The sequence below is a fragment of the Nicotiana tabacum genome, chromosome 20 (genome assembly GCF_000715075.1).
Source record: "Nicotiana tabacum cultivar K326 chromosome 20, ASM71507v2, whole genome shotgun sequence".
Classification (NCBI taxonomy): domain Eukaryota; kingdom Viridiplantae; phylum Streptophyta; class Magnoliopsida; order Solanales; family Solanaceae; genus Nicotiana; species Nicotiana tabacum.
The window spans coordinates 128,088,460-128,100,233 of record NC_134099.1 but is presented as its reverse complement, the minus strand read 5'-3'; the positions used below and the strand labels follow the sequence as shown (position 1 = coordinate 128,100,233).

The 11,774-nt window shown below is 37.2% G+C and overlaps 2 protein-coding genes across 4 annotated transcripts; one reads left to right on the top strand and one right to left on the bottom strand.

Moving 5' to 3' along the window:
• Window positions 1-256: 256 nt before the first annotated feature.
• On the top strand, window positions 257-2,580 carry LOC107819767 (protein STAY-GREEN homolog, chloroplastic). Its single transcript, XM_016645914.2, has 4 exons — window positions 257-551; window positions 665-838; window positions 1,185-1,352; window positions 1,751-2,580. Exons 1-4 carry the CDS (start codon window positions 435-437, stop codon window positions 2,096-2,098), a joined length of 807 nt encoding a protein of 268 aa, XP_016501400.2. The 5' UTR covers window positions 257-434; the 3' UTR covers window positions 2,099-2,580.
• A 109-nt stretch (window positions 2,581-2,689) lies between these two features.
• On the bottom strand, window positions 2,690-8,908 carry LOC107819766 (B-type cell cycle switch protein ccs52A-like). Of its 3 annotated transcripts, none has more exons than XR_001655790.2 (10): window positions 8,276-8,908; window positions 7,522-7,644; window positions 7,300-7,404; window positions 6,341-6,520; window positions 6,181-6,243; window positions 5,880-6,069; window positions 3,765-3,866; window positions 3,576-3,638; window positions 3,388-3,456; window positions 2,690-3,278 (listed from the first exon to the last, which is right to left on the bottom strand). XR_001655790.2 is itself a non-coding variant. In XM_016645913.2 (10 exons), the coding sequence occupies exons 1-10, from the start codon at window positions 8,777-8,779 to the stop codon at window positions 3,225-3,227; spliced, it is 1,458 nt and encodes a 485-aa protein (XP_016501399.1). In that variant the 5' UTR covers window positions 8,780-8,907; the 3' UTR covers window positions 2,690-3,224. The 3 variants fall into 3 exon arrangements, 1 of the variants encoding a protein (XP_016501399.1); XM_016645913.2 differs by having other exon boundaries at window positions 5,875-6,069; window positions 8,276-8,907; XR_012703657.1 differs by having other exon boundaries at window positions 2,809-3,278; window positions 5,649-6,069.
• Window positions 8,909-11,774: the final 2,866 nt, after the last annotated feature.

Here is an 11,774-nt window from a genome sequence, read left to right as displayed (position 1 = left end):
ATAGAATAACTATTTTACATACAAACCTTTATTGTTAATTAAATCGATCGGTGATATATATCCTCACTCTAATTTGGAGGCTTAAATTTATAGTATTTGGTTTGACGTAAATATTGAGTAGCTTACACACGTATCCCTCCATTTTTCTTTGCCTCTTTCGTCGTTTTGTACGTCTTTCTCACAGATACACGTATGAATACTAATCTTCGAGTGAATGAAGTCCATATATAAAACCTTAAAGCAAAAGCGAGTACGCAAGTAAGAAACCAAAAACAATCCAAAAAAGGCAAATTCCTGTTCTACCTGATCAATACTACTATAAAATATTCAGTACTAGTTTAATTTTAATCCATCCTCCTCTAGTTGTGATTTTCAGATATATATTTTATAGCTTCAGCTTCATCAGCGTCAGAGTCTAAAAGAGTCTCAGAGATATGAGCACTTTAACCATTTCTTTACTTCCATCAAAGCTCAACCCTCAAAAGGAAAGCTCTCTTTTTGTATACAAAACTACAAGAATACTGTCCAAAAACAGCCAATCTCTACTTCCTGTAATACTCATTTCCTTTTTGTTTATCAAAATTTAAATGTCAGATATTGTACTTGTTGGATTTCTCTGGTCAATATATTACTCAATATATATATGTGTGACTGATGATCTCAGGTGGCAAGGTTATTTGGACCTTCTATTTTTGAAGCATCTAAGCTGAAGGTTCTATTCTTGGGTGTAGATGAGAAAAAACATCCTGGAAAGCTTCCAAGAACTTACACACTTACACACAGTGATATTACTTCCAAACTCACTCTTGCCATTTCTCAAACCATTAATAACTCCCAGGTAATTCCTGCTTCATATTCATGTATTAGTACAACTAAATTAAAAAATGTAATTCACTTTCAGCTACCCAACTTTTAGGCAGAACAGATGAGGCAAAAAGGGAAAGATTCAGTTTCTACAATATTGTTTTTATTGGAATAGTTTTACTGCAAATTTGTCTTCTTGAGCGGAGGGTCTACTAGAAACAGACTCTCTACCTCCTGAGGGTAGGATAAGATCTTTGGAGGCCGTTTCCTTTTTTGCACATGTGATTGGTCTATTTGATTGTTGAACCTGAATTTACTTTGACGCGTTGGCCTGTCTGTCCCCAGTATCTCTAAGAAATATTTGGATATTTGATGTGCAGTTACAAGGTTGGTATAATAGATTGCAAAGGGATGAAGTGGTTGCAGAATGGAAGAAAGTTAAAGGGAAGATGTCACTTCATGTCCATTGTCACATTAGTGGAGGCCATTTCTTGTTAGACTTTGTTGCTACCCTCAGATACTATATCTTCTGCAAAGAACTCCCCGTGGTACGTACGTACGTTTTTTATACAAATTTTCTTTCCCGTATCAAATGTGATTCAAGTCATTTTTCATGTGAATTGTTTTACTCAAAATAAATTTCTATGAAACATATATATTTTTTCGAGTTTAGTTGATGAGTATTTTTATTAATCAAACACATTGTAGTGAGAGAGAAGAGGGAGGGGATTATATTTTAGGTGGAAATTAAATATTATTTGTGTGTGGGGTTGATTAATTCTCTACTGTGACAGTAGAGACACTAAAGGCCAGATAGTGAAATAGAGGGTTCTTTTACACAACATTTCAAAGTAGAGAAATAAATATATTTAAAAGCAGTCTTTTGACCTATATATATATATATATATATATATATATATATTATATTATTTTTATGCACCTGCAGGTTATAAAAGCATTTGTTCATGGAGATGAGAATTTGCTAAAGAATTACCCAGAGTTGCAAGAAGCTTTGGTTTGGGTTTATTTTCACTCAAACATTCCAGAATTCAACAAAGTGGATTGCTGGGGCCAACTCAAAGAAGCATCCTCACCTTCTAGTGAATTGGGTAAGACCCAAATGGCTAGTATAGCTACTACAACCACCAATTGCAACTTGGATTTACCACAACCTTGTCAACAATCTTGCACATGTTGCTTCCCCTCAATGAGTTTGATTTCCTGGTCCTCTTCATTCTGCTCGTTTACAAACTTTACAAGATTGATGTATTTTACTGTCCTTGTAGGACTGTAAAAAGATAATAATTCTTTATTCTAATGTAAATAATTGAAAAAATAGGCATTTGGTTTTGAAGAAAAAACCGGAGAAATTCCACGTGGGCTATGAGTCTGCCTCTCTACAGATATATCACACTTTGTCCACCAAAAGATTAGAACTTGTTACTTGCACACATCGTCCTTATCACTAAAACAAAACATGAGGGCTAAAGATGTTGATGCATAGTAGCCATGGGCTTGGATTGTATCTAGTGTTGCAGCCATCCCACGTTTCATTTTCTTGGTTTTGATGTTTTTCAAACGAACAGTCACATATGATAGGAATGTACACCAAAATGCCTACCAGTTAACATGGAAGGAATAGCAAATGAAGGGCTGCTTGCTATGAGAATGTGCAACATTAGTGTCTTTATTTCTTTTACACTGAAGTTCTGTATAACTTTTTTTCTTTTCAACATTCATAAAAAGCAGAGTAACTCAGTAGTCAGTTCTCTTCCATTATAATTGCTTATTTGCTTTAGTTTCATTTCCTTTCATATCTCTTTCAAGCCTTATTCTTTCAATGTCTAAACTAAGGGCATCCAAAATCTATGTTGGTATAAACCAATTTTGATGCATAAGTTACTGAGGCAGACAGCAGTAGGAAACAAAAGGTGAAAAAGAAATAGATCGGACTTCTTTACACCTGAAGCTGACAAGTTACGCTAGTACACCAGTTACCCGTGTACAATCAAATAGTATGTGAGCATCGGAGATCATTTGTTTTCATGAATTACAAGGAAGAAAATAGAAAAAGACAACTTTATGTACAAACAAGATCACAAGTTCGCGAAAAAATTGGATGTCCCCCAAAAAGAACACGCTCCCCTCTCCTATATTACAGAACGCCCGATGTTAATGAGAATTAAATAACATCTCCAACTGTACACTTTGATCTATTAACAGATTAATCACTCTAATACATGAATTTGAAAGACGATAGAGATCATCATCCTATCAGTTGAACATTAGGTCTTCCAGCTTCCTGCAACTGTTTCCCATTACAAGTATCTCTCATCAAACAGATCAGTTCGCACCTCTTCACTGCTTGTGCTTCACGATGAAACAACTTTAACGAGTGCCCAAAAATAATTACATTGCAGTCACCTGATTTTCGTTCTACCGAGAGAAGATGCCCCAATTTCAGTCTCGGTGTTCTGCATGGCCAATTACATTCCCATGTTAGATGTCCTTGCATTCTTTTGAAAGTCTAAATGAAGGTACCCTATAATATAGAAAGTTACTATCCTTTTACATATGCTTTACCTGAGATTTAGGAGAAGGGAAGACATTCCAAAATCGAAGTGTTTCATCTCCTGCTCCAGTCACAATCGTCTGCAAAAATGTTAATAGCAGTTAGAAACATCAGAGTAGAGAGAATGAAGCTGCTGCTGCAACTAGGCGACAAGTCGACAGAATTACATAGACAAAATTAACTAGTTTTGCTCAGCTACCTGTCCATCTGGAGAGATGACAAGATATAGGACTCTATATGTATGGCCCGTCAGAGTAGCTATCTGCATTAATTGAAAAAAGCATATGATGAAAGTTGAAACTAGTACAAGACGATATGTCTAACAAATAGATGTTTGTCCATATATTTTTTAGTGCAGCGTCACATTCTGAAAACTTAGGTGAAATACCTTAGACATTGTGGGATACCTCCAGAGTATTATTTGGTTTTGTGAGTAACCATGAGTGCTGACTAATTCATCTACGTTCTTCGACCACACAAGATTGCAGACCTGCCACAGTGTTGAATGAGTTAGCATATCTGAGTAAACAACACTTGGTGGCACTTGTAAATCTGAAAGTCCAAAACACCTAGAGAGACCCGGGAGGGAGGGGGTTGAGCAGGAATTGCGGGAAAGTTTTCTAACCTTCCTCACATGTTTACAGTTACTAGTACCTCGCACAATCCTTTACTGTCTACGCACACATATGACATATATCCCCACTCAGTATGTGAGAGTGTGTGTGTCTGGGGGGGGGGGAGGAGAACGAACTTGTAAAACTGGTTCAAACATAAATATTTCAATGATTTTTTTTTATGAGCTCCTTTAGGGTATATTCCCAAGCTATTGCGATACTGGTATTTCCCGGGGTTATAGGTCAAAAAATCTGGACGATGGGGCTCTACTTCCTACTGTGCAATTCCGGTGTTATAGGTCTAAAAATCTGGATGATGGGGCTCTACTGCCCAATGTGCCTTTCGAGCTAGCTCTTCCTGATGGCACCTACAATGGCATAACTTGTCTAGATACATAAACCATGGGCACACCAAGCCCGAATTCCCAGCCCAAGGTATACTAATGGGGGAAGTCTTACTTTTAATTCCTCATATTTTGTGGATGAAATCACTTTTCCAGTGTTATTTGCTCTTACAGCAATTCCTAGACGCTTAGAATTTATCTGAAAAGGTTTTTTAAAAATCCGAGATTAGTTTGCGAATCTTTTGATTAGTTTCATTTATGTCTCGCTTCACTTTCCTTGGTTCCTCTCCTACCCTGTGAAGTGAATTACTTTCAAGGACCTCCTTCACAATGACACCTACTTCATCAAAAAAAGGATCTCCTTCACAATGAATGGTCCAAACATTTCTCCTACTCCCCTTTTCTTTTACCCTCCCTTCTCTCAGTCATATTCAAAGATTTCTGCAGTATCAGCTACGGGGGGAACTCTCCCAGTTCTTTAGCTGTTTAGGAACTTTAACACAAGTAACAGAATAGGTGCGTAACTTGAAAGATGAAAACCCCTCAGGGTGTTGATGGTAAATGTTTATGCAATTCTGATGTTTTTCTTTAATGTTATACCTGCAGAGGGCCTATACTATCAACAATAAAATATTAGTGCATTTTGCCTTGTGCACAAATAAATATAGATTCGTGGTGAAGGCCCTAGAGAAAGATATTTGAGATTAAGAAAGAGATGGGAAGAGGATGGGTGGTGGGGGTTAAAGAGGAAGGTCAAGATGGTTTGATAAGTCCAATAACAATGTTTTAAGAAATAAACTTGAGGACACTTCTCTCTTACAAAAAGGAGGACTGAATATGCAGCGTATGGTGTAGTAAGAGCAACATCCCTAATGTTAACAATCATCCTCATATAAATATTAGAAATGACAGAGTGAGGTCCCCGGTACTGTTTAAACCAATTTGAAAGGAAGTTCCTACTCTTGAATGGTGTAAAATGTGCTTGGAGATGGTTCCCAAGGGGATCGCCTACTGGTTAAGGCGTAGTAGTAACAACAGCTCTAACCCCAACTGCAACACTTGGGGTGTGCACACCGGCTCTAACCTTGGTGAGCAGGATTACCTTGGCAACCTGCACCGGGTGTGAACAGGTTGCCCAATGAACTAGTTGAAGTGCACTAAAGCTGACCCGATGTATGTTTGTATGCCCGCACGTGTAAGATTTAAACAAATTTTACACATAAAGGTCCACAAATTCTTAAAAAGCCAGAATTATCCTATCCATGGAATATGGTAAACTTGACGAACACAAACTTAAATGAAGCTAAACCAAACCTTTTTCTATTCTAAACGCCACGGAATGATCAGCAAGTGAGTTGAAAAGCAAGATTGTTCTCTTTTTTGAGATGGTAACAATTGAAAAGCAAGATTGTTCTTCTGATCACGTAATTAAGATAACACAAGTACTATCTTTTGAAAGAAAGAAAAGGTTGGTAAGATTTATCTAAGATAGGCAGAAATATAAAAGAGCTATTAAATATATGTAATAATAGGAAAATGCCTGACTGCCAGTGTCTATGCAGCTGAGGTGTGTATTAGTGGTTGTATTCCAGAATCGAATGCGTCGATCCGCTGTGCCACCACCAGAAGCTAGAAGCCCATGAAGATGAGGGGACCATGCAATCGCTTTCACAGCAGCCGTATGCTCGCAGTATTTTAACATAGGTTGTGTTGAATGGTTGTTCCACACTAAAAGCTGGTCATCAAGATTTAAGTGAGATACTGAATTACGAGCCTAAAGATAGCAAAATATCATCTAGCAAGTATCATGATCAGAAGAACTTGATTCTGGAAATTAACAACATACTCTGTTATCATTTCCACCAGAAGCTAATTCACGGTTATCATAAGACCATTTGAGCCCACAAACCTGAAAAGAAGTAGTTGCAATTAAGATGCAAGCAAAAGTAAAACAGAAAGTCTGATAAAAATGAGTTAAAAAAAGAGAAGCAAGTAGGAAGCCTAACCTCTGACCTGTGACCACTTAGCTTACTGACGTAATCTTCTTGAGCTCGTATATCACGCTGAAGAATACTCTTGTCCCGGCTTCCTGAAGACAATAGGGATGAGCTCCAAGCTAGTGCACCGACTCTTAGTCGATGTCCCTCCATTGTTCTTATCCTCTTACTGCAAGAGGCATCCCATAACTACGCCACATGAGATTCAAACACCCGTTAACCATGTAAACAAAGAGGGTACTACAAAACAATCCTATGTTTTTCATCCAATAGATTAGATTAGACCTAGAAATAAAATTTTCATGCACTTCAAAGAGAAATTTAAGTTTCATGCAATAAATTGCGCATGAATAAAGGAGAACAAAGATCTAAGTTATTACAGCAAGCGAGCCAATGTTAGCTTTAGGATGCCCGAATTCAGAGGACAAAGGTGAAAAGTAAAATTGTGTGCTTTCTGCTTTAAGCCTCTTGCTATTTCTTGCTTCAGAAAAATAGGGAAAAACAACTGCGCAACCAGCCCAAGCTTTCAAATAAGTGTTCCCGTGGAATTTACGTTGAATAGTAAAGTTCCTTTGTAACTTAACTTTGTTCATTATAAACACAATATGACAACTTCATGAAGCTTATATTGAAATCTTTTTCCTTTATATGCAAATTCCAAATACTGCAGAGACAACAGCCACAGCAAGTTTTTCAAGTTTTATGCTACTTAATTTCATAGAACAAAATAGCTTATAGAATAAACATATGTAGAGAACATCGAGATAAATATGCAGCTTAGTGTGATTAAAGCACTTTATGTAAATACCAACACCAACAGTACTAGGACATGCAGTTTCCTTACGAGAAAGTCTATGTTTCGGATTCAGTAGAAAAAATCTAAGACTTAGAATCTGTGATTGGCTCCTGTTATCAGTTTTCTTTCATATAAAAGTAGTAAGTAAGATAACCAATTTAGCGTTCCAGACCTGAATTTTCCCATTACTTGTTCCAACAGCAAGATGTGTACCCCGCTGTGCCCACCCAACTGAACTAACATTATCATCATTTCCCAAGTCGCACAACTTCACGACCTGCATATTGCAATCGACAGAACTAAATTATGTTTATCAGCCAGATAGATGCTTAGATCGAGCAAGAGTATGTTAACATCTCCATGAAAGGAAAGAAAATGAAGCCAAAAGACTCACCTTGCTACTAGATGCATGCCACAGATATACACAGCTCCCCAGTCCCACAGCTAACACATTATGTGAAGACCAGTCCACAAGGTTTAGATAAAAATCGTCTTGCAATGCAGGTGCATCTAATACCTAGCAACAAACCATACAAGCACACCTACATAAGCCTTCTCATCATGTAATAATATATTCACCACGCAGAAACCATACAAAAATAAAAACTCATAAAATAACAACGTTATGGTCAAAACTGAAAACCAAGAAAAGAGGAATAGGGTGGTAATTTGGGCAGCTGCTAAGGGAAGTAGCATATAATAAGTATCATTCCTACTCTAGAGCTCACAAGTTGAGGTGCCAAGTAAACTTGCCCATCAGTGCGATGAGCTCACACTAAGTGTTCTAGCTGAGAATCGAACTTAAGATCTCTAGATTGTTACTCCTTTACCTCAACCACTTTGCTATTCCTTGGAACACAAATCCGTAGTAGTACTCCCTTCGTTTCAATTACAGTAAACCTATTTAATTGAGCACAGATTTTTAAAAAGAAAGAGAGACTTTTTGACACTTGTGGTCTTAAACAAACAGCTTTTTCTTGGCTATAAGACTATTGAAACTAGTGGTCTTAAACATGCTATAACATTTGTGTCGTTACAAAAGCTTTTCGTTAAGGATAAATGAGAAGTTTAAGTTAAATTGTTCCCGAAAAGAAAATAGGGTCACCTAAAATGGGACAGAGCTTGAAGAAAGACTCAAGAAGTGTTACCTTATAAGGTGATCTAGGAACTTTGCGAGGAGCCTTAACAGGGCTAGGACCACTAACACCAGGTAGCAGCTGATCATCAAACCCAAAAGGCGACAAAGAATGCAAAGATTGACGGGTCTCACTCTTATACCGAAAAATATTACGATTGGGTCTACTACTCTGCAAATTCCTCCCATTTAAACCAATGTTTTTCTCCGGTGTTACAGGAGGCAATACAGGCCCAGAATCAGGCCCGAACAAGGCATTACGCAAAAGAGAAGTATACGCTTTGCTAGAATCATCTGTAGAGTTAGAATTCCGGGACGAAAGTGGCAAGTCAAAAAGAGCAAAGTTAGAAGAAGATCTACTGGGAATAAAACGGTCACTATAAATAGAACGTGAAAGGGAAGGGTGATACGAGTTGAAACCCGGGATTAGATGATTATTATTAGGAGTTTTGGGATTAAGATTTGGATTAGGAGGTGATTGTTGAGGGTGTATGGAGCCTGAGCTGGGGTTTTCCATAGAGGATTTTAGGAGATTTCTGAAACAAACCCTAGGAGGAAGAAGAAGAGGGGATTGTAGGAGGAGAATAATATTCTTGGTTTTTAGTTAAATAAATTTTCCCGGGAGAAATAGTAACAGAACTTGGGTTTTGCGGGAAATTTATATATATGTGGGGTCCATTTATAAACTAGGGAGCACCGTCCTGTATATTCTTTCATTTGTGACGACGGACTTAAACCCTATTCCTAATTGGATCGGGAACCAATTCACGGTACAACGTTGGAAAACGAGTGATTTCCTATTACAAATCCTCTTTTTACCTAAACAGAATGTATTTCAAGCCAATAAATCCAAATTTTTTTTTTTCAAAAAAAGAAGAAGTATTTGTTGAGTATTGAGGTTTTGATAATTAACAAAATTTATTCATTTGTTCAGAGGAAATGTTCTAAGAACCAGGTTCTCAACGTAGCTGCTTAACTGTTCTAAGAACCGTATCCTCAAGGTTGATGATTGCACGTTCCTACAAGACAATAACTTTATCACAAAGTTACTCAAGTCCGAGTTCGTTGGAAGAGGACCGCTAAATGTGATAAGGGTCGTTGTCCAAAAAGATATGCTTGTACAAGTGAGAGACAAGAGTCTCAAGAATTGTGGAGTCCTTGGAGCAGTAGATGTTCTATCAAACGAGAAGCTGACTACGAATAGGACTTCTAAAAGATCTAGGAGTCTATGGAGTTTAAATAATCTTTTGGACTGCTGATATCATCATTTTGCACATCAACTAAAGAACTATATTTTCTATACTCAAGTAGAGTACCGGTGTTTGTGTTCTTCTTGAGTCAATTTAGTAAATGTATTTTAGGAAATCGAGTTGTAATCAAAGTATCATATACAATCAGTGAGTTGGAGTAAGTGTTTGATTTTGCAAGTTAGAGTAACTTGTAAGTTAAATAGTTGAAGTAGGAGAACTGGAGAGTACTATTGAGTTATATATTTATAATCGATACATTTGGCTCATTGTTGTAGTGAAGTTGAAGCTAAAATCCTACGTTGTAGGTCTTGATTTTTGCACCTTTTGAGACGAGTGATTTTTCACGTAAAAATGGATGTGTTTACTTTACTGTTTATTTTTGCGTACGCTTAAGATGTAAGGTAACGTACCAAGTTCTTTAGTAATCCATAAAGGCACTCAAACTAACAATTAGTATAAGAACAAGTTCTCTCTCACACGGTTAATACCTAGAGAGATTTTGGAAGCAAAATGAGTGTTTCAACTGGCATTAATGAAGGACAGTCAACTACTAGACCACCCATGTTTAATGGAAAATACTATAATTGATGGAAAGCAAGAATGAAAGATTTTCTGACGGTTGAAGACTATAAACTACACAGCATGGTGAATCAAGGTCCACTAACTCCTACTAAAAAAATGGGCAAAATGAAACTGTTCCCAAAGACCCCTCTGAATTTGTAGCAGCAGATTTCAGAATGATGGAGAAGAATGCAAAGGCCAAAAAAAATCCTAATTTATGGACTTCGTCCTAATGAGTACAACAGGATATCAACATGCTCTAATGTAAATAAGATTTGGAATGCACTTCAAACTGCTCATGAAGGAACAAACCAAGTGATGTGATCAAGGATCAAATTGCTTATGAGAAACTATGAATTCTTCTCCATAAAGGAAACTAAGCCCATCCAAGAGATGATGACTAGGTTTACTATAATAATAAATGAACTGAAATCACTTGGAATGGTGTTTACTTCAGAAGAGTTGGTAAGCAAAGTTCTAAGAATTCTTCTAGCTTCATGGGAATCAAAAGTCACAGCTATTCAGGAAGCAAAGGAGCTGGATAAGATCTCACTTGATGAGTTTGTTGGAAACTTAAAGACTCATGAGATGAGAAAGATAGAACTGCGCAAGGAAGAACCAATGAGGGATAAGGCCTTGGTTTCTAAAGCAGCCGAAGAAAATGAATTTGACAGTGATGATCTTGACCTAACAATGTTTGCTAAGTTCAGAAAGTTCACGAGGAATTCCAGAAATGCATCTAAGAGAGAGAACAATGATAAGCCTAAGCAGATCGACAAAGCTTCATATGATGGGTGCTACAAGTGTAACAATCTAGACCAGATGGTCAAAGACTGCCCAACGTGGAAAATTGAATGGAAAAAAGAAAGAGTTGAAAAAGAGAAACGAGAAAAACTGATAGAGAAGAGTCCAAACAAAATAAAAATCCTAGGCAAAAGGATTCACTAAAGCAATGAAGTAGGCTTTTCTAGAAGTATATGAGGATAGTGGAAGTGATAAAGAGGAAAAGAAAGAGGACGAGGCCATAAGTCTTTATGTTGTAATTGATGCACATCAGATAGTGGAGACTGGCCCTCTAATGCATCTTGGAATGCACATTGGAAGACCTCCTCTATTTGATGGACAACACTATAATGATTCAAAGATGCGTATAGAAACGTTCTTTCAGGCCACTGACTTTGATCTATGGCTAATTGTCAGTCATGGACCAATCATCTCCACCAAAGTGGATAGTGAAGGAAACAAATATAACAAGAGAGAAGAGGATTATGATGATGGAGATCGTCATGTAATCCAGAAAAATGCTAAAGCAAAGGACCTGCTTTACAGAAGTTTTCCCAGAAATATTCTCTACAAGGTGTCATCTTGTATCTCTACTCATGATATATGGAGGACCTTGAAGGCTGATTTTGGAGATGAAAACCTTGAAGTTGCGCTGATGGCAATTGAAGAAAGCCAAACAGAAGAAGAAGTGATAAGGATGATGGCCAAGAGTGATTCAGATACTGAAGATGAAACAAATCAGGTAAGTATCTCTAACTTGAAAGAAAATATTCATGTTATGTCTAAAAAATAGCGAATAGCCATACTTGTGACCATTATAACTGAGATGGACAAGATGAGTGTTGGAAATGATCAATTAATAAGCAACTTTTCATGTGTTAGACTTGACCTCAAAGAACTTGAATCTGACAAAGCTGA

What these genes read in the sequence shown, in the direction of transcription:
- LOC107819767 (XM_016645914.2), top strand. Translation starts at nt 435, where the DNA reads ATGAGCACTTTAACCATTTCTTTACTTCCATCAAAGCTCAACCCTCAA. An exon ending in ACAGCCAATCTCTACTTCCT is followed by an intron (nt 552 to 664) that starts GTAATACTCATT and finishes TGATGATCTCAG; the next exon opens with GTGGCAAGGTTATTTGGACC. An exon ending in TCTGCAAAGAACTCCCCGTG is followed by an intron (nt 1,353 to 1,750) that starts GTACGTACGTAC and finishes ATGCACCTGCAG; the next exon opens with GTTATAAAAGCATTTGTTCA.
- LOC107819766 (XM_016645913.2), bottom strand. Translation starts at nt 8,779, where the DNA reads ATGGAAAACCCCAGCTCAGGCTCCATACACCCTCAACAATCACCTCCT. An exon ending in TTCCTAGATCACCTTATAAG is followed by an intron (nt 7,645 to 8,275) that starts GTAACACTTCTT and finishes GTTTGTTGCTAG; the next exon opens with GTATTAGATGCACCTGCATT. An exon ending in GGTATCCCACAATGTCTAAG is followed by an intron (nt 3,639 to 3,764) that starts GTATTTCACCTA and finishes CAATTAATGCAG; the next exon opens with ATAGCTACTCTGACGGGCCA.